Below are 22,058 nucleotides of genomic sequence, written 5' to 3'. Positions count from 1 at the left end.
AACTTGCCTTGCTTTTTCAGTTTCCTAGATTTTAGGTGAGCAAAGTGGCAGGCAGGCAGCTCCTTTACTAGCTATAATGCTGCCTTATTGGCCAGCGAGCGTGCTGATTTGTCTCAAGGTGCTAGTGCAGAGCCTTATCATCTTCAAGTTATTAAAGTCCGTTCTGAGGCTGTGCAAAACTCTCAAAGAACTTGGACAGTTAAAAACACTCTTTATGTTTTCAGTGTAACCTCCCTCTCACCCCATCAAAGCTGGGACAGAATCCAGCCCCACTACAAGTCTGAACTGGATAAGCAAAAGAAAGTGAAGGAATATCCTCTCTCTTCATGCTTTTTCATGTATTTTCTCTCTATTTTAAAAAATGAGAGTAGATTAAGTTTGAAATCTAGCTTCCTATTCAGACCCAACTAAATATTTTCCCAGTGAATGTAGAAAAAGAACGTTTACGTTGAAGCTGCTTTTCTTTTGTCACCTTCTGCTGAGATGAGGAACGTAATTTATGACTGAACTGCTTCACCACTCTGGATAAACCCATTATGTACATCCGTGGAAACACTTCAGCCCCTCTCATCCTGCTACATTGTGCCTCTCTGCAATTACTGCCCTCCAAGTCAACAGAACTGGGGAGCTTCGGAGCTATAAAATGTGCAATAAAATGTGGAAATCATTTTCTGGTTCTTCCTGATGTTTCCTGCACGCCCCTCAGCTTTATGATTTATGTTTTAAAGCACACCCGTATTTGAAAAAGCTGTTTCAAGAGGTTTTCGCATCAATACATGGCACGAAACAGCAGCCGAGCTACTACTGGGTTACCTAAATGCCTCTAATGTAAATTTAAAGCTAAACGAGTCTTGTGAAAATGCTCACGATGAGTGTACTCCTGAGCACTGGAAAGAATCACAAATAATTAAGTGTTTGCTACTCTTCAGTGTATAAATATGGTTATGGAAAAAGTATCAGCGATCAGTGTCCGATCAAATCATCTCACAAAGAAAGGGTAAAGGTTATAAATGATCTTTAATATAATCCTCGGAACAGCGTTCAGTATACAGAACTTGCATTTTTTTTAAAATCAGAAATTAAACTCTAAGCGGAAAATTAGATAAAACAACTACCTCTAATCCCATCACACATTTTTAATAAGAGTCCAAGCTTTCTGTAGGGATAGCCTGCATATTACTCTTTACCATGCGAGTGCACAATAAGCCCGGTGGCTTCTTATGAGCAAACGGATGAAGCTGTGAAATGATTTTGCAAAGTGATAAAGAGACTGCGCAAACAGTGTGACGTCACCATGCGTTCAAGTGATATTGCATCCTGCAATTTCACTTCCATAGCTACTTCATAACGCTTACACACATCTCACATCTTCCCACACCTCATTTATAATCAGCTAATCAGGGATTCTACCAGACAAACTGACTGTACTACAGACTTTGTTAATGTGTCCTCAGAGCACTTATTTTGGTCAGAAAATTAATGGTAATATTGGACACTGCATGCACATTATGGGGGAGAAGAAGGGAGACTTGTTTTCGTCTTTGGTACCACGGGCCTTAACATCTAAGCCCCAAACTCCCCCAGACTGTCCAGTTACTTGATGACTGTTTATTGGTTGGCGTTGGAGTTGCAGTTAAGTTTCTGCTTCCAATTTAGAGAAACTTAAAACACATATCATCTGTTTTTGTAGGAAAATTGAGTTTAAACACCTTTTATTTCATTCCATGCATTTTTTCTATAATTATCCTGATATTAGAATAAATGTTATGATCCCGCTTTGGTCTTTGAGGTGACAATCTTTCTGACAATCCATTTCCCTACATTAGCTTTTGTCACTGAACACAAGCAACGAACGCACTACAACGAAAAAATTTCAGCGTCACATTTCATGTAATTGGTCTCACAGAGTTGCCTTTGTGTGGTTATTGCACATAATAGAACCGGTAAGAAGAACATAAACCTTATAAACTGCAGGAGGTTTCATAAACATCACGATGTGAACTATTGCTATTAATCACAGCCATCTCTGTGCTGAACAGCGAAGCAGATTAGTGATTAGTGATCTGCTCTCCAATCCAGCTGCTTCCCAAAGAGACTGCGAACCTCTTTAGCTACATAATGACATATTTGGCTCTCTGTTCTGTATCCCTGCCTTCTTCCATCCAGGACGTCTCGTACATTCGCCTCTTTTCACTCCTGATCGTGTCATCTTTAATCCGCACTAGTGACGCACACGTGGCTCCAGATGTTCTAAAAGAAATGCTCAGTGCAGAGCGGAGGATTCGCATCTCCTCAAACGTGGCGGGACAGATATGTTTGGATGAGGAAATAAAACCACTGTCCCATACTCTAAAATTTAATATCTCATAAATTTCACTCCTAAGATGATCATGCAACATCCATGTGCCGTTTTCTTTCCCCCATTGCACTTTCAAGCAGCACTCGTCTTGTAGGTTTAAAAAAATAAAACTAAATACAAATAAATAAGAAAAAACAATAAAGATACACTGAAAAGTGCAAATGTACATTTGTTTACAGCATGACATACTCACTGTACAATCATTGGTTATATACTCACATTATTTGAAGTATTATAATAAGGATTACTAAGTAGCATAGTTGGAGTAAGAAATATTTCATAGCAAGTCTATTGGAAAATATTTGCATTGCCGTGTGACTAGGAGAGGCTCTTCTAAACATTGCCATGGTGATGTGTGTGTGTATGTCTGTAATGTACCTCTGCGTGTGTGTGTGTGTGTGTGTGTAAGAGAGAGAAATAGAGAGCCAGTATGTAGATATAAGGTGTAGTGTATGTGCAAACAAGGAAGCAGAGAAAACTCAAATCATTCTAGTTCAGAGGCACAAAAACCGCCCAGCCAGCATTTCAAGTATCTAACATTGTTTTGAACAACACGCATCTGTCAGACATCAGCAAAGCAGAGAGAAAGAGGAGGAAAGGAGGAGGGGACTTCCTTTTTCAGCTCAGGGAGGAGGCAGCTAAAGAGTCATACGAGTGGAAACAAGCATTTCAAAGAACTGTGTCAAAAGAGCGACACTGATTAGACAAACAACACTTTTTCTTCTTCTTCTTCTCCTTTTTTTTTGCTATTTTTTAGCCATAATATATTCTATTGCACTTCACCTAAAATGCTATTCTGTCTGCGATGAAGACGGCCCACTGCATCAGGCTGCAAACAGCTTACTCGCTTTCACGTGTCGCTCCCAATTCACTCAATGCTTCCCGAGTTGTGGCAGAAGCAAACACGTGCAGGAGCAAGTAAGGAGTCGTTAGGGCCGGATGCGGGGCGAATCCATGTCAGTCTTTGTATAAGACACATTGCTTAACATATTCACAAGCTCTTCATCCGAGGCAAAGTGTCCCATCACTGTGAGCGCTGGGGCAAAAGGCCTGCGAAAATGGTCTCCAGCGAGGAGAGTCATCCACTGGCAGTCGATTTCTGTTCCATAAAGACAAGTCGCCACGTCGTGCATTTTGGTAAGGACACCTGACAAGATTATCCTACAGGAGAGAGAGATGAGCCCCAAAAAAGGCTTCCACTTTTCTGTTGGCAATAACAGAGGATCTGACTTGAAATCACGTTTCAGGGTCATCTTGATGGCTGCTGTTCTTTGTGTCAATTAAGCAGATTCTGTTGTGGGCCTTGAAATACCTTTTAGGCACTGGATTAAGAAGCTCCAAGTTACAAACACTTTCCTGGAGTCACCAAAAAAAGTACATTTTCAAAATTCTCAGCTTAATGAAACATGCGATCTGCTTTTTTGGGGGGGTGTTCTGTCCACTCATGGTGCCACTGAGCAATATTTTATTGTATTTATGAAAGGTGATGGTGACCATTACCTGGCATACAGTAACAGTGTGCAGGGAACAACAATTCACAGTTGAAACTTTTCATTTTCTTATCAGTAAACCTTTTCAATCTGTACCATACTGTACAGTTTGAGTAATGGTGCAGCACATACTCGATTGATTTTGAAATGTTGAAACTGAAAAAGAGAGAGGATAGGTTTTCTTACTATCTCACACTTCTGGGATATTCATGAGCATCCATATCCATCAGCACTGTGCCTCTGGACGTCTTAACGCTCTGACTTGACTTTGTAGCGCAGAACCAGGTAAGTGGCGAGTCTGAGGATCAGGAAGAAAACCCCCAGCACCATGAAGTCCACGTAAAGCTTTGCGTCCTCCACATCCAACAGCTGCAAGACCTCCTCTGGCTTTTGAAACTTACACACAGGGTCTGGACATTCAAGCTCAGACCGGTTCATCCCATAAATAGAGAGTATCACCCCCTCAAAGCCATACCTAAAAGTGGGTGATTAAAGAGAGTCAGTGTAGACAGTCAAACCACAGAAACCAATTACTAAAATGAGTTTAGAAAAAGCTTGATTTTCTATTCAACAGCCTTAGAAATTCATTGGTAGCTGACATACCTGACATAGGAAACATAAGAACTCCACTGTAGGTATTTGGGAATGGTGTCAAAATTGACAAAGAAGCCAGAGAAAAGGAGGACAGGTATGGCTGTGACTGGGCCCACAAATGTTGCCACCTGTGGAATGAATTAGCAGCAAAAATCATATGAAAAAGTTAATTTCTTACCTTGTAAGCAGACAAAAGAAAGTATTGTAGTATAGCATTTTAGATCATTATCATTATCCGCTGTTTGCTCACACTGGTCACTTTTTCTATAAAATGCACGCTTGGTGCATCCTTGATGATGCAGCTAAGGAACCTTGATTCAGTTCATCTGGAGACAGCATTTTTCAGTTAGAAGAACATTTATAACTCATCTAAGTGATTTCTTCCATCTCAGCTGACTGCACATTCTCCATATTAACAGTACAGCTGCACAACAATCAGAACCAGCACCACTACCTAACACAAGATCAGCTTCATGATTGTTAATATGCAAATTATCATAACCCTTGCTCAGTGGCCATATGTGCTGTTTACAGAGACTTGGGGAACCGCTGGGAAGCCACATCAAAGGTGGGATGTTGCAGTTTAGTTACCGTATACCTACGGAGTAGGGGGCACTCTTTCAGTGATGAGGATGAGGATCAGCCTAGACATGGAGGAGAGCTGGTTTGAGCAAACGGCCATATGTATAAAAGGAGAGCAACCATGTCTAGATCAAGGAGGGTACCTAAGAGTATCTTCACATTGCTGATTAACTGTCATTTTAATATGCATATTATCCATCCATGTTCTTTTTCCTTTTTTCTTGAGAAGAAGGGAGCGTCTGAAGCCAAGAGGTGGGCCACACCCTGAAGAAGCTACCAGTCTGTTGCAAGGCTGACACACAGATCATTCACACTCACATTTAAACCTATAGTCAATTTAAAATTGCAAGTTAACCTAACCTCACCAACTACATGTCTTTGGACTGTGGGAGGAAGCTGGAGTACCCGGAGAGAAGCCGTGCAGACTTGGGGAGAACATACAAAGACCACACAGAAAGGAGATTCAAACCCAGGACCTTGTTGCTGCAAACCACCATGCCACAACGCTCTCTGAATGTAATGTGCATATTAATGACCACAAACTGAGCTCATGGCTCATTGTTAGGCGATGCTGCTCGTTGTGATTGTTGTGCAGCTGCCTTGTTTATAAGGCTGGGAGATCTGCAGTCAGCTGAGACTGAAGATAACACAACGTCCGGATGAACTGAATCAACTTTCTGCAATATAAAATTTGTTCTGTTACATTGTGGAACTGTCATTATAAGTGCTGCTTTTTTCCCCATTGCATTGCATTACAGATTTTTGAGGACCTTATCATTCATTGTGGCAAACTACAAGTGGTAAGAAGACACTATGCCACTGCGAAGTCTGGGATACTTGTCAGCATCCACGTCAGTGCTGGATAACAAGTTATTTAAAAAATATAATAACCAAGTAATTGCATAACTTTAAAACATCAGCTAGACACCTTATCAAACTCTGTCAAGAAACCTTTATATAAATACACACAGTATCCACCATTCTGGGATGGCTGTTCGGCAAGATACTAATCACAAGTTGCTCTCTGATGCATCCATTGGACTGTGAATGTTTGACAGAAAGCACTTATGTAGAAAAAGCATTTTTAAAAAGTGAATTAGGTGAGTTGTATAAAGCACTGAGTGTCTCAGGCAGAGTAGATAAGTGTTATATAAGATCCAGTCCTTTTACCATTCTCTTTATTTACATGTTGCATACATGTTATGTTTTTTATTGAACAAATGTCAAAATAAAAACTGAAACAGTGTGGTTTATTAACCAACTATCTGCAGAAATGTATTAACAATGCATCCAGTGTAACTTTGCCTCACCAACAACAGAAGCCTTCACAGAAGGTCACAGTAACATCAAGCGTGCCTACAGAGCAACACCCCTCCCCCACCTAGGACAATCTGACCACCTCTATCTGCTCCTCATCCCTGCCTGCATTCCCCTCAGGAAATAAACCCCTCGAAGCACCCATGTCATTAAAACATGGCCAGATGATGCTCTGTTTTGATCTGAAAGACTGGTCAATCTTTGAACAGAAGGACCTGGAAACCTCCACTCAGTCTGTCCTTTTCTACATTAAATGCTGTGTAGAGAATGTGACATCCAGGTTTTTCCTAACTGAAAACCTTAGATAACGAGTGAAGTACAGGCTCTGTTCATGACTCATAACTCAGCCTTCAGGCTGAGGGACATTTCCCTGTTCTGCACTGCCAGCGCCAACCTGAGGAATGGCATTAAATGGGCCAAGGAGGCCTGCAGGAGGTGGATAGAGGGCTTCTTCACCACCACCAACACCCAGCAGTTGTGGAGAGGTATCCAAACTTTCAGTAACTACAAAGGACAGAGCCCCACAACCCCCGACAGCAGCCTCAAACTCACAGGGGAGCACAACACCTTCTTTGCTCAGCTTGAAACCACCCCTCCCCTGGGAAATTCTGAGGAAGAATAACGTGGACCAGAAGCTGCTGCTGGCCTTTTACCGCTCCTCAGTGGAGAGCGTGCTCTCATAGTGCCTGGGTGTTTGGTCCTTAGGAGCCACAACTGAGAATAGAAAGGCTGTGCAGAGGGTAATTAACACTGCCCAAAAAATCATTGGCTGCACTTTGCCACTCCTGGAGACCATTGCCAGATCCTCCTGTCTCAGGAACCAGAGCCATCACAGGTGACCCCTTGCACCCCGCCCACCACCTGTTTGACCCGCTGCCCTCTGGTTGGCACCTCAGGTCGATTAGGTCCTACACCTCCAGACTCATTAACAGCTTCTTTACTTTGCACTACCTCTGAGCACTTTGCAACTATTTTGTTCTCCATTGTATGCCTTTTATCTTATCTTGTATATATCTATCTTGACTTTCTGTTTTCTCCTGTTTGCAGTTTATTCCTACTGTCTACTATTTAGTGAGTGGAGAGGAGCACCTACAATTTCATTGTACATGTACAATGACAATAAAGGGCTATTCTATTCTATTCTATTCTATTCTATTCTATTCTATTCTATTCTATTCTAAAAACCCAACCCTCACACCTTCCACTTTTAAACAAAGCTATCATTCCTAAATGCAGACTTGCCAGAATAAACAAAGCCAGTTTACCAAAAACACAGAAAATTTCGTTAATAAAAATTTTGGATTGCAGGGATACTTTTTTGATAAAGGGTGACCACCTCCACCTACGTTAAACAATAAATGATTACAACACCTCATCTGACACACACAATCTCTTGTTGTGTGCTACATGTGAAAAAGTGCCATTTAATGCCAAGATGTTCGCAGCATTGTTCAGAGTAAATGTATGACTAAAACCACCCACTGTAGTAACAACTCTGCTGTGTGAGCCCGTTCGATTTATTTCAAACAGTAGAGACAGTCCAGCAGCGAAAAAAGCAAAATCTGACACACAAACATCTTTTTCTTTACTGAAATTCAGTCAGTGCACTACAGGCCCATTTTTACATATTCAAGCATTTATAATATAGCCCATAACTAAGGGTATAATTCCCCTGTAATTAAATGAAATTTCATTGTATTTTATTTGAAATTTCAATGTATTATATTTACCTACAAATACTTAGGCAGGGACACTAGAATAAGGAGGTAACAACTCCGGTTTTTACAGGAAACAAAGAAATAATTACATTTTAAGTAATTTTAAGTAATGTGTAAGTAATTTTAGATTGTGTATCAGTAGGTTTAAGTACTGCATAACTTCAGGTACCATACAGGAAAGAACAAATAATTACATTTTAAGTAATTTTAAGTTGTGCATAAGTTTGGGTTATTTTACAGAAAAGAAGACACAACTTACACTGTAAGCAACTTTAAATATTGTGTAATTTCTTGGTAATTTTGCAAAAAAAAAAAAAAAAGAAGCAATATTTCCCCATCTTAAATAGTACATGTACTTGTGTACTTTTGCTTATGTACTTTTTGGGGTGCACCAAGCTACTTATTATGAAGTAGCTTAACTTTGCCTCTATCATTATAAAACCACATGGGTGCATTTATTTTTTCTTGTACGTTGTTGGGAGAGAACACTCCATTACTTACCTGCAGAGATGTTGATGCAGCTCCTATAAGCAGACCCAGCGACTGCGCCACCAGCGCTGTGGATGTAGACAAGGCCATAAAGAGCAGGTAGCGACCCACCTCTGCAGGTTGTTCTGTCATCCAGTACACTATACTACAGTACATAATTGGACAAATCACCTGTGAAGCACATTTTTAATGCAATTAGTTTAAACTGTACTCCACGCATGCACAAAATACGAAGTGTTCAAAAAGCAAAACACTACCTGGAACGGTATGTCAGCCATGGTTTTGGCCAAGTAATAGGCCTTCAGGCTGTACCAGTAGTTAAGATGTTCTCTCACAAACACAGACATCTCTAGAGGAACTGTGGAACAACAGCGGCATTTAAAGACTTTCCACTTGTAACAGACAAACAACTTCCACTCTCTGCATAGAAGACAAGTCTTACAGGTTAGCACTGTGGGCATCAGGGCAGCAAACATGAGGAAAAGCATAGAGAAGAAGAGGAAGCCAGTGTTGTTGAAAACCTTGCTGGCATCATTTCCAATTTTGAGATAGAGCAGGCCAATGAGTACTCCAATGGACAGATGGGACATCACCCTAAGGTGGGTCAGCACCTTGAGAAAAAAAAGAAATAAAACTCAAAAGTCTGTAACTCATGACAAGAATAAAAACAAAGTTTAAGTGAATTTTAATTGATAAAATCTGGAGATATTTATAGAGTAAATACTATACCGTATCTCTGCATATTGTAATGAAGGTTCTTTTGAAGAGGATGCAAAACTGTGTGAATGTACTGGTGGCGAAGCTATGCTTCTCAAGTGTTCCTGTGTCCTGTGCAAAATTAGAAATAATAGAGTACTCATATCAGTTAAAATGATAACATGTAGCATTATTTCTTGGTGTATTTTAAACAAGAGTGTTTCTGTCTAGTGGCAGAGACACTTGCAGCTTACTTACTGTCTATAACTTGTTTTGTTTTACAAAAATGAAATTGAAAACTATGACGATAAGGATATCTCTATTCAACTCCACAGGGAAACATGTTCTCTCTAATTATTATTACTAGGAGGAGCAGTATCAGGATGCAGCAGCACCCAGGGGCCAGCTCTTCATGTAGGCCACTGCTTTGGTCAAGGGCACAGTGACAGCAGAATTAACCCAGTGTGCTTTCATGAAGAAACCAAAGTAAGCTCGAAGCGTGAGGAGTGGTCGCAAACTCCACACGGACCAGGTTCAAACTCAAAACTCCACTTCCTGTGCAGATCTAAGCTAAATCCACACTAGCTGTAGTTTTATTTAAAGGACAGATACAAAAGTGGTGTTTGTCTTCTGGCTCAATCAGAATCAGAAGGGTAATAAGTGCATAACAAAGAATAACAGAGAAAATCAATGACCTCACTGCGCTTAAAGGAAGCAGCAGGGCAAAACTGCAGTATGCATTAAACAGGAGTAACCGTAAAGCAGACAGCTGTGGGTGGTTTACAGTCACGGTTCTAGCATTTTTGCTGATGCTCTTATTAAGTTATTATATTATAGGGCTGAGAAAGACATAGTGAGAAGACAGCTTATAGAGACTAATGAGACGGATCAGTGGAGTAGGGATGAAAAAATTGTACCATTTAAAAGGTATTACTGTGAATAGGAAATAGGAAAGGTCTATTTTTTATTTATTTTGTTGCCTCAATTTTTAGCTACTGATTATATTTTTTATTGGCTGTCATAGCAGCATTTTTAAGGTTCCCATTCAGCTGTGAGCAATTTGAGTATCTGTGGTGAAATACAACCCCAGTAAGTACAGCACTACTACTTTTTATAAAGGTATCGTTTATCATTTCTATTATATGGTGGCTTTGTAGTTTAGAAATATGTTGCCTGCATCTAATTGTTAATAGAAGTAGACAACAATAACGAACGTGGTTAATTCCAGGAAAACCAGAGACAACAAAAAGCAAGATTTGATCAATTTTCCTAATAAATGAACAATTCTTTAAAATGAGTAAAGTCTGGTACTTTCAGGGGTTTAATAATGTTAAATACCAGACACACAGGGTGTGTGTGATGTGTTAAAGCGCTGATATCACTTACACTGTGACACTGTGAGGGACAAGAGGAGTCAGTTTTGTCCCTCGAGTTCTTCTTGCCCTCCTCTGAGCACAGTCCGCCCTGGACTGCGTCAAACAGCACTGGGTTCAGGTCTCCGTACTCCCCCGATGCCACCTCAATGACTGGGAATAGAGAGGACAAGCTAATGAGAACGATGCATAACATATAAAAAGTTATGCATGGATATACACTTGTAATCAACTCACTGAAATCAGCTGGATTATGATATGTCGGGCAGTGGAGACCCAGGTTCTTCAGATAAGGGATGAGGTAAGGGACTGTGCCCTTGTATATGCACTGACCCTGACTGAGGATGTACAGCTGGTGAATAAGAACACATGTACAGAGTAATCAACATAGTTTTGAACACAATGGCTCCGTGAATAATGCATCGACAACTGACAAAACAACAGGGCCGGGTATCGACTGCCACACGGCTTCAGCTGCATGAAACAAACCCTGCAAGCATGTAGTGTCTAGGTCTGAGCTGCAGCTAATGGGTGGTGAGGCATGCCCAGGAGAAAGAGCACTCAAGTTACCTTATCAAACATCTCAAAGAGCTTGGCACTGGGCTGATGAATGGTACAGATGATTGTCCGTCCTCCCTGAGCCAAGGACTTCATGAGGGAAACGACCTGGAAGCAGGACGCGCTGTCCAGACCACTTGGATGGGACACGCAAAGAAAGATGCACTATTTAGACTGCATTTCAGCTGAAATCACACAGAGTTAATCCAGATGAGTGTTGTCCTACCTGGTGGGCTCATCAAAGAACATGACAGGTGGATTGTTAACCAGTTCCAGGGCAATGGCCAGTCTTTTACACTGGCCCCCAGAGAGAGAGATGGTACGTGTCTGAGCACACTCCTGAAGGCCCAGAGCGGTCAGGATCTCGTCCACCTTCAACCCAAACAAAGAGAAGTGTTGGAACGCCACGGCGCGCTTACTCAAAGCTAAAAATAGAGGTGTGCAATATGAAAGAGATTTAACTTCAAAGCCAAATATGGATGTATGCTGTGATGTGCAGCAGAAGGATTTCACTGCAGACAAGACAGTGGTCATCAACTGCAGCTGCACATCAGCATACAGTGTTTTGCTGCCTTCAGTGTTGTTTGATGTGGATCAGGCAAGTATTCTGGCTCCAATGTGATAATGTGGCTTGGGTTAGCTGTGATAATATAAGGCAGGGATGTCAAACCTATTTTGCATCACGGGCCACAGCCCACTTTAATGTTACTTTGGCCAGACCAGTTAAACCCACCTTTCTGTCACTGTACAGAAGAAGCAGAAAATTTCTTTTTAAAAATATTTTACTGAAAATAAAAATTCTATAGTAGGTAACTGTTTATCTATTACTTAATTACTTAATTATTTGTAATTTGAACAAGGGTGGGAAGTCATTATTTGTAAGAAAAGCTGTCAAACTTATGAAATACAATTAAAAGTCCAAAATTTATGCCTTCCTTAACATTTTCCAAAGCAGTCCAGGGGGCCGGACAGGAGTTTTTGTTTGGACGATTCTGGTCCCTGGACCTTACCTTTGGCACCCCTGCTATAGGTCATTGATTTCCATTATATCAGGCAACTATTAGGTTGACCTCCTCTGTCTTGTCTGTGCCCTGCTTCTCTAAATAGCATAATATAAATTCTTATTAGACAACTGTTTCAGGTTAAAGTGGTGACTTAAAAGTCCCCCAAAATTAAAATGATCAAAAAGTAAGACTCCTCATTTTTTTTGCAGTTTTACCCCAAATTACCTCAGAAACATTTGTATTAATGGCAAGCAAAACTCTCTGCAGCTAGACACATTTCTATTCATTTCCACACCCCTAACATCAGCAACCGCTTCTGCACGTAATGCAGAAATACCATCAGTAAGTTCAGACTTACAAGCTCCTTTTTGACCTGCATGCTCTCATTCAGTTTCAGATTGGCGGAAACCTGAAAGACAGACAGAACTCAGCTGTCATTGCTGAACTAGGATTCAATGAGAAGTTAAGATTTTACTTTTTTAATGACCTCACCATCATGGCCTCCCTCGCAGTGAGGTGTGGCAGCAGCATATCATCTTGCATGATGTAGCAGGACATTTTCCTGAAAGTCCTCAAATCCCTCGGTCGGCCGTTCACCAGGATTGTACCTTTCATGCCGGTCTCCCTGTTTTTAAACACAGTACCAGCTTCTGAGCATGAGAGAGACCTCTTCATGTGCATATCATTCAATCTTCCATTTCCACATCTGCAATAACTCCAAGTGCAGGGCTCACCTGTACCCCGCCAAAATATTCATCAGTGTGGACTTTCCGGCTCCAGAAGGCCCCATGATACCAATCAGCTCTCTGCTGTTAAATCTTCCTGACAGACACTTCAGGAGGGCTTTATAACCTGACAACAACAAAAAAAAAGCTGAGTTATTTATAATCATGTGATTAATTTCACCAGTTATTCTTATAAGCATTACTTCAAAGTTAACACTCATGGTTTTAGGCCAAATGTTATAAGGTCTAATGTGAGCGTTTCTTCCTTTGGATTCAAATTGAACTCTTTCACTTATTCATTTAATCTTTTATTTATTCATTTTTTTAATGTGGCCCTGAAATGATACGGAAAGACGATGAGAACGAGAAGTACAAGAACTGTGTGGAAAAAAAAGAGTAACGATGGAAAAATAAAACTGAATGCTCCTGATCTGATAAACAGCTCGTTCAAAGTGTTTAGAGCGGGAGTACTGCACTTTATTACCTTTGCCAACGAGGTTGTGTTTTTCACAGCGTTCACGTGTCAGTTTGTCTGTAAACAAAGTTTTGATTAAATTCTGATAAAACTTTGTAGGAGTGCAGAGTAGGGTGATATTAACAGCCCATTAAAAACTGGCTTACATCCACCAAGTCTTCAAGGTCAACTTAAAGATTTATTGGTTAAAAAAAAAAAAAACCTTTTAAAAGTAGCCTAAAAAGTATTAAATATGCCACATTTGACCTCTGACCTCAATAGATTGATCTGAAGGTCAAAGTGATAATAATGCTATATAGTTATATATAGCTTTATATGTTTCTTCCTGACATTATTTGTACTGACAACATATAGGCATATAAGGAATAACACATTGGGATTCTAGCTATCATGTTACTTTCGACCTCTGACCTCTTCAAAGTCAAATAAGGTCAAACTTTCATAAAATGTCTTCATCTTTAAAACTACGCTTACATTTCTGCTGCCTTTATTTGTATTGGCAATATTTAGGAAATGACACTAAATATCGCATTATAGTTTGCATCCAAATATCATGTCACATTTGACCTCTGACCTCACGTTTACGTGTCACATCTGCCTTTCTTTCAAACTGACCCCAAATACATTATATCTTTAAAGAAAGTGTTAAGAGACAGAGGATGAGCTGCTTAGTTCATTAGAAATACACTGCGATATAAAATATAATCAGCTCAAGTTATTCATGTCCAGTTATTGACAAATAACTTACTTTATTTAGTAGTAATTCACTTGGAATGCATGTTCACATTTACTGTATCGTCAAAAATAAAAATAACTATGTCAAGTAGTTTCAACAGGACACTTTCCATTTAGTTTAATGCACTACACAAAACAAAAAGAATATTTATGAAATATAACAATGTAACATTGTTCCCCTATAGCTGGCTTTGTGGAGGTCTGCGCTCCTCTTGTTGAATGTATGTGTTACCACCCTCAGGCTTTACAACAGACAAAAGCATGAAATGAACTCTTATATCCTGTGTTGGAATGTAAAGTGCTACGACCCATCTGCTTGGTCATTTTTAAACTACTTGTTAAAAAAAAACTTTTCAGCCTCCCGACAGTGTAACAGTGAAACAGGCAGTTTTGTGTCTCATGTTGGAACGGACTCAGTTCACTGATTTTAGAAGAGCTTCAACAGACGGTTATGCAGGTAGAAAGCCTATTTTCACTCCACCACTTAAAGTCCCAGACGATAAATACCACTTTTAAGCAGAACTAAGAGTCCTGTCAGTCACAGTGCAGAGGTATTGGCCATGGCATCCCCACCACCCAGCAAAGGGAGTCTTATTGTAAATTAGAGATGCACTTGCTGTTAGAAGTGACTTCTTAAGTGAAGTTGGCATACAGAATGAAGCTTGAACTGCAGTTAGAGGGGGCTAGGGTTCGGGCGCGAGACAAAGGAAACCAAGTTTATTTGTTTAGCACAAAGACAGTTTCAACTGCTCTGTGTAATGTGTTAAAATGCTTAAAAGAAAGATGAACAATAAAAGGCTAATTCAAGAAAAGAAAACCTTTAAATGCAAAAGATATGAAAACAAAATGTTCCAAAAGATTAAGCACAAAATTAAAAAATACCAAAAACTGAAAACTCATAAATATTACTCATAAGCGGGAAAGAAAAAAGAAATTTAGCTTAGTTTTAAAAAAACACTATAGTTCAGACATATCCAGGCTCTCAGAGTCTCTGAGACCTGCAGGGGGTTTGGAGTGTGCATATTAAAGCAGTAATCTAAGATGATGATGCCCTCACTAGCACCAACAGATGAACCACAGTCATTACTCCCATGCAGCGGTTTTAACAAACGGTTGCTTTGGTGTGGCTTGCAAATGAAGATGACTCCAGTTTTAATGATGAACTTCTCTAACCTTTGCAGTTCTCCAGGCACAATGGGAACAGCAAAAACAACCAGCTTAAGAGCTGACAGAAAACCTGAAATCTTTTTGAAATCGAATGTCAAAAGGAGCTTTAAGTACCCTGGCTTTTGACGCATGTCTCCCTCGCCTTACCCATTTCTCCAGTGTCCGTATGGACACATTTTCCTGTCTTGAGCTGTGTAATTAGGGTCTCAGCAGCACAGCTGCCAGCCTTCTGAGTTAAATAGCCTAAAAGTAGTGCCCCCTCCTCCTTTCAGTGCTATAACATCAGACAGCCTCCACTCAGACAGCAGAGCTGCTTGCTGCCAGAGAAGCAGTGATGCCATGGCATGTGGTGCATACTGATGATCTAACCTGATGCTACAAGCCGTGGACGATAATGGCCTTATCTGTGTGGGTCTGCAGGGACATAACCCAGTGCCATGAGAGCCATAGATTATGTGGCTCACCTCACTGTTCCCTGCTCTATTCAGTGAGTGACTAAAGCCTGATCTCATGGACAAAGTCAAAGAAGGGGAATAGCATCAGGTGTGGTCATCACATGTCTAAAGTGAAAGAAAATTATTAGATCTTTCCCAACAAACCTTCTTCTTTTTTCCCTTCACACTTGGAGTTTACTGTTTGTTCACTGGTATCTATTTCATCTAATTTCATTCTATCCTTAAAGGAAGTGTCTGCTAAAATACTACCTGGTTGGGGGGAAAAAACACAATCCATCACAACAGACTGAAAAAAGAAAGAATACTTCACCGCTTTGCACGTCTACAACATTTTTATACATTTGATGCACAAAAATGATTTCTTTAAAAAAGCAGCAAAACCAGAGACACAACCCTTTTTTTGCATGCATTCCTCTTCTCTGTCAAAACCCGATGTCTAGGCTGTCCTCCACACAGCTGACACTTCAGTCAGAGACGTGGGTGTGCTATAGGCTACTGGTGAGAGCCAATGCATCATGGAGCCACGGGCCTCAATAAGAGATGAAGAGCGAGTGATAGAAGTGTAAGTTCTTTCTCACTTCACAGCCTCATTTTCAGCCTGGCTGTTTAACGGAAGAAACAGCTCTGTTAAACTGAAGGGATCAGAATATTTAATAGATAATATCCAGCCTTCGTACGGCAAACAAACAGAGTGGCTCCCAGTTTACCTTCATTTGATCATGCAGACGTCATGTAGAGATTTTATTTTCATATTTGATCAATGCTAATGAAAATTATCCATAATCTTTCTGCAAGACAATGTCAGTGATGAAGCAGGATGCATGATTTCCATCACAGAGTCTCAGAACTGAGCATCTATGCTCCATTTTGAGCATGAACCACTCCTTTTACAGATTTGAGATTAGCCCTAAAAGGATAATGGTACGGGAAGTGCAGCATTCAATGAATAAGCTGCAAATATAACAAAAAAATAAATAAAAGCAACCCTCCTTTGTCTACTAACCAGATGATCAGTGCAGGTGCAATGAGCAACTCACAGTAAATCGCCTGGGGGCATGTAAACATTTCCCACTCTCCCTTCCTCCCTCCCTCCCCTTTTAAGTATGAGCTAGTGTTTCACCAGTTATCTCCCTCGGGAGGAAAATATCCTCAACATGAAAGCGGGTCACAGTAGCTTCATCCTAGCAGCGATAAATAACTGGCCTCACGACAAAAGGGCCCACAATAACAATAACACAGACAGAGGACGGCTCATGCATTACCTTCCTCCACTGACTTACAGTAAACAGAAACTACGTTCACTGCATTACAAGTTCTTCTGCTTCCTGCTCATCACAGAGATTTTCAGAGGTGACTCACAAGCAGTGTGTCGCTAACCAAAAGACTTAAACACATTAAATACAAATGACGTCACTTGCTCACGGCTCGTCCTCTTTGCTGTCCTACAATGTGTAATTCAGTGGGAATTATATAAAAACGTGTGTGTTTTACTTGATATAAACGCACACAGCAGATCAGCAGTTCTAAGCTCTGTGCTGTTACACTGTCTTTGCAGCTTTGATCAGAGAGGAGCAGCTCTGAGCTTAGCTGGGTAAATGAGGCACAAACACAGACAAGCCCCTCAGAATAAACTCCAGCACAGGTGAAATTAGAAAGTTAGGTGTGGCTTGCTGGTTAAAACAAATGGGCAGGATGGGCCCAGTATGAGGCGTGATCGGAGGTTCAGCGAGTTTGGACAGAGGGTAAAATGACAAGGAGAACCTCTTTATGAATGGAGCCACTTAATTTGCAAAAGCTGATGGAGAAACACTTTCTGTTCACACATCATCAGGCTGATGAGCTGAGGCAGGCACCCCGATGAGAAAACAGAAGCAAACCAGGGGCTGATTTTAATAAACTAGCCTCCAAAAAACATGGGCTTCAATGGACAAAGCAACGCTGGATTATTGATCCAAGCTAGAGGTACCCTCGCTGTTCCTCTTCGCTCCTTGTTGATACTCTCCACGAATTCAGGTTTCACAATACTCCTCTGCCAGGCTTTCATAATGCGCATCAATATTACAAAAGACTGAAAATAGCACAACCTGCAATGCATCATGTAGAGGCTTTCCTAGGGTAACATGTGCCTAGTGTAAATAAAGGATTCCTCTGAAGCACCCTTTATCCTCACATTCCCCCATCCTTTTGAGCATATAGAGCATTAAAAAAAGCAGCTAAACCGAACAGTTTGCGGAGGGTGGTTTATTTGACGAGTCGACTGAAGGCTGGAGGCTCATCAGCAACAAGGGCGTTGAGTTTAAGCGCTGTTTGTATTTCACAAGCTCAAGCTCAACAGCTCAATCATGGGCTTGACTCGCCATCGCCACAAAAGAGACGCAAGCAGCGTGCCAACCTGCAAGTGTAAATTATTTACTATGTCTAAACTGTGCTGAGCGCAGCAAAGCTTGCAGGCACACTGGCTGCTACAACATGGTGGAGGTCTGTGAGTGTGAGTGTGTGTGTGTGTAGTGGGCTGGGATATATGTGGCAGAATAATGGAGAAAGGTAACAGAAAATAACAACAACAAGAAAAAATTGTTTTTCTTAAATGTCACAAAGGCTTTTAAAGGCCTCCTCGTATTGATCGCCATTGGTAATGTTTGCTTGCTCATCCATCATGGTTACTGTGTGAATTAAGCATTGCCCGTACCTCTCCTCCTCCACCACGGACCCTCCCGGATGGTGTACGAAAGCTCATTGAACTCCAGGTCCACAGCGGAGCGGCGTGGGAGGTGGGAGAAGCGTTGGGCCTCAGTGATGTGGTTCTCCACTTTCTTCAGGTGGGTGAGCAGCGGCGCCTCCTGAGGCGCTCCGCCATGAAGTTTGGTCTCCTCCATGGGGATGCTGACCGAGCCCTGCTCGATCGTCTTCTCAGCCATGCTGAAAGGCTGCAGGGGAGGGCGAGAGGGAGACGTGTCAGTCTCTGCTTCAAAAGCAATGGCGTCTCGTATCTCTGGTTTTATACAGGTTATGAAGTGTAGCTCCCCTGATAAATGAACCAAAGCAAGCTTCGTTAATCACAAAGTATAGCTGACAGAGATAGTTTTTGTGTCACGTGCTAGATGTAGTTAGAAATAAAAGACACCATAATAAACCAGATTAATTCAAACTTTAGCCGGTAAACGGCACTATGCACGCAGCAGCTCTAATTCATTTGAAGTATTTCTACATAGTGAACAAACTGATAGACTTTTGTAGGCTCAGCAGAGGTGAGTGCGTAAGGGTGTGTTCCAGGAATGGTTTTAGTTTAACTGGAGACATCATCCTAAAACTAGGTGCCGGACATGATCTGATTACAGTTTATTCTATGGACTGGCTGTTTTAAGGGAATGAGATTCAGAGCGTGAGGAGCTGGGATCTGGTTTCAGTCCTGCAGCACACTTGCAGTTCTGCTGATTCACACAAATTCACCCCGAGTCAAAGCAGCCTGTTGGAAGTGTAAACAAAATTATAACACAGTTATTTCATTAATCATTAATGATAGTCAATAGGTTTTGACACACATAAATTACTATTAGAACTAAGTTTAATTAACTCGGGGGATAACGGGCCTAATTCAGACAGCTTAAGGAATTAATTGAGTGGCCTGGTTTTGACCAGTACGAGTTTTTTTTATTAAGAACCTTTAAATGAACTACGTGGATGTTACACATCAACATAAACATATTAAAGTACTATTGTGTGAGTGAATGATGTAGGCCCAAAGTCCTGACTCTAAGTAACTTGATCACATGTAATGTTATTACATAAGTACAAAAACTTAAATTGGAATCTGGGCAAATGAAATTTACTTGATTCATGTTACACCAAACATATTGGTGCATTGATGAAAAAATGGTATAGATGCATTTGATCAATAATGTCTGTGTTTAAGCAGCAGGCTTATATCAAATTTTGTGTGATATTGTCCAAAATTGTTGAACTTGCTTACTGGCATGTCCTTCATAGTAATGTGGAGACTACTATCTGTATGTTCACAGATTGCTCTGACTTAGTGGGTCGTATGTATATATGTATATTTAACAAGCTACTTTTTACATACTATTTATACTATTTATAATCATCTTTCTTATAATATAAAAGTCTTGTATGTGTCTAATTTTAAGAGAACAAAACTAATGCATAAAATTACAAAATTACATCCAAATAATTTTGAAAAAGAAAAACCTAGTTATGCAAGTCTGAAATGACCATAATAATAATATAATAACAGTAATAATAATAATAATAATAATATGATTATGTCTTTAGGACAGTTTTAGCCATTGTGGACAGATACAAATAAACAGGATATTGCAATGCATGCAATATACACATACACAAACCACGCCAGATCATCCACTTAGCCATGTCCAAGTGTGATCATTGCAGGTACCACTGACGATTATTACACGACACCAATCAGATCACATATACTACTGAAATTTGGGATGGATGTAAAAGTATATCAGAAAACATTTGTGGGATGCGTATTTGCAAATCCAAACTGTTTAAGCGATTACTGTAAAGGCTACAAACGTCTGCTGCTGTCATGCAAGCCTTGCAGTGCTTGCAGTAGTACTCTGAGTCAGTGTCTGCCACTGATGACCTACTGTATGTGTAATAAAATATCCTCAGATAAAGGAGGGCCAGTGATGAAGATTGACCAAGGCTTCTATTGATCATCCTCCCATTAGTGACTTTCCATTACAAGCCTGCATATAAGCGTTGTAAAACCCTGACAGACTTTAATGGCCTCTCAGTCAGAGGAAGGCCTCAGTGTTTCACCATGTGCGGCCCTAAAGACAGGACACATGAGCTCAGACAGCCATAGAAGAAGTCTCCTATACAGGGGGATGAAATATGGTTATCACTATAATGTATAGCAGTGCAATATGCACTGATTCTGCGCCCTGCAGAGACTTGCCATTGGTGGTGAGGGATGCTCACATCTCTCCAAAAAGCACCTGTTAACAGTAAAAGGGTGAAAGCCAGATACAGTATTTAGCAGAAGTGACTTTTTTAAGTAGATGAGTCATACATTAGTATGATCTGAGGACATTCTTGCAGTAAAAGTGGCTTCACTGGTCATTTCTAAATATGTAGTGTGTTTCATTGCACATGCACGCGCATACACGCAAAACATTTCACATACTTGTGTTGAAATGACCAGGTGAGCAGCTCAGCCCTGGTTTCCCTCCGGGTGAGAGCAACAGTGCTCAGTTGATCCCTTCAGGCAAATCAGCCCAGTCCTTCCACATCAGAAGGTCTCCCAAATAGTCCCAGCCCAGCAAAAAAAATCAAAAAAGAAATAATAAAAAGAAATAGATGAAGATGATCACTACGAGCCACAGTCAAGCAAAAATCAGCGGGGCAGTGAAGGACCGAGCTGTGTTCCCCTTATCAATATCACTCGGGGTGCGGCGCACATCATCCCGCATCAACTACAGCAATCCCTGAGATTAAGATCATGTCCGGCCTCAGACTATGACTGCATCCCGGAGAATCGTCAGGGGAGCGGGAAGACTGTCATGTTTTCCCTCGCTGAGATTGTTCCTTTCATGAAATCCGTCCGTCCCGAACTCGCATCCAAACGGCCTGTACTCACACACATCCCCCGCAGCGGTGTGGACGCCAATCCTCAGTCGGTGACATCTGGAATCACACACACAGACACACACACTAAACCAAGCAAACAGCGCTGCAGATGCTTCAGCAGCATCAGCTGCATCCCGACAGAGCAGCCGCCGTTATCCTCTCGCCGGTTAGTGCGTCTGTGTGGTGCGCACGCCGGTCTGGGATGCAGGGCGTTGCTGGCAAGATGCTAGTGGAGGAAACAGTGTTTTGTTTTTTTGACAGATCAAATCGTCATCCCGACCTGGTGTTTTTTAATGAATTGGAAATAAAACCTGTGAACAATAATCGACAGCAGGGCTGATCGATAATAAGCACATTTCCGAAACATTTTAAGAATACTGGGGGGATTTAAAGCTGGGACACTGAACTTAAACTGGGAACTCATAAACAGTTAATTGAATATATTCATATCGCTGTGACTGCTAGAGCCTTCTTGATTAAATTGGCCTCTGTGACCGCAATTTAAACATGTTTTTGTGCTGATTTCTGCTCTGTGGTTATTTGGGGCTGTCTCTTGCTGGGGTAACGTACAATATACAGCCTGTATATGCATAGATGTGCTAAGTGTATACATCCAATGCTGATACATATGATAAAGTCTGGCTCCATCGCTGTAAACATGAGGCCCCTCTGTCTCTTTAAAGGCCGCACCTGCGCAGCTGCCTG

The 22,058-nt window shown here is 41.0% G+C and overlaps 1 protein-coding gene across 2 annotated transcripts; it reads right to left on the bottom strand.

Moving 5' to 3' along the window:
* Positions 1–1,065: 1,065 nt before the first annotated feature.
* Positions 1,066–21,475, bottom strand: abcg4a (ATP-binding cassette, sub-family G (WHITE), member 4a). 2 transcript variants are annotated; one of them, XM_085419579.1, is made up of 15 exons: positions 20,911–21,475; positions 18,427–18,664; positions 12,915–13,032; positions 12,673–12,805; positions 12,539–12,589; positions 11,403–11,548; positions 11,189–11,312; positions 10,856–10,970; positions 10,632–10,771; positions 9,279–9,377; positions 8,992–9,160; positions 8,807–8,907; positions 8,562–8,720; positions 4,453–4,571; positions 1,066–4,324 (listed from the first exon to the last, which is right to left on the bottom strand). In XM_085419579.1, exons 2-15 carry the CDS (start codon positions 18,653–18,655, stop codon positions 4,099–4,101), a joined length of 1,929 nt encoding a protein of 642 aa, XP_085275705.1. In that variant the 5' UTR covers positions 18,656–18,664; positions 20,911–21,475; the 3' UTR covers positions 1,066–4,098. The 2 variants fall into 2 exon arrangements, with proteins under 2 accessions (XP_085275705.1, XP_085275706.1); XM_085419580.1 differs by lacking the exon at positions 20,911–21,475 and having other exon boundaries at positions 18,427–18,684.
* Between the last annotated feature and the right edge of the window lie 583 nt (positions 21,476–22,058).

This window comes from Rhamphochromis longiceps, linkage group LG10, assembly GCF_057381845.1.
Source record: "Rhamphochromis longiceps isolate RC_006_pf linkage group LG10, R_longiceps_female_GT1.1, whole genome shotgun sequence".
Classification (NCBI taxonomy): Eukaryota; Metazoa; Chordata; class Actinopteri; order Cichliformes; family Cichlidae; genus Rhamphochromis; species Rhamphochromis longiceps.
Note: the sequence above shows the minus strand (reverse complement) of the source record. Positions and strands in the feature narration are given on the sequence as shown.

What these genes read in the sequence shown, in the direction of transcription:
- abcg4a (XM_085419579.1), bottom strand. Translation starts at nt 18,655, where the DNA reads ATGGCTGAGAAGACGATCGAGCAGGGCTCGGTCAGCATCCCCATGGAG. An exon ending in TGCAGGTCAAAAAGGAGCTT is followed by an intron (nt 11,549 to 12,538) that starts GTAAGTCTGAAC and finishes TTTGGGTTGAAG; the next exon opens with GTGGACGAGATCCTGACCGC. An exon ending in TCATAATCCAGCTGATTTCA is followed by an intron (nt 10,772 to 10,855) that starts GTGAGTTGATTA and finishes CTCTATTCCCAG; the next exon opens with TCATTGAGGTGGCATCGGGG.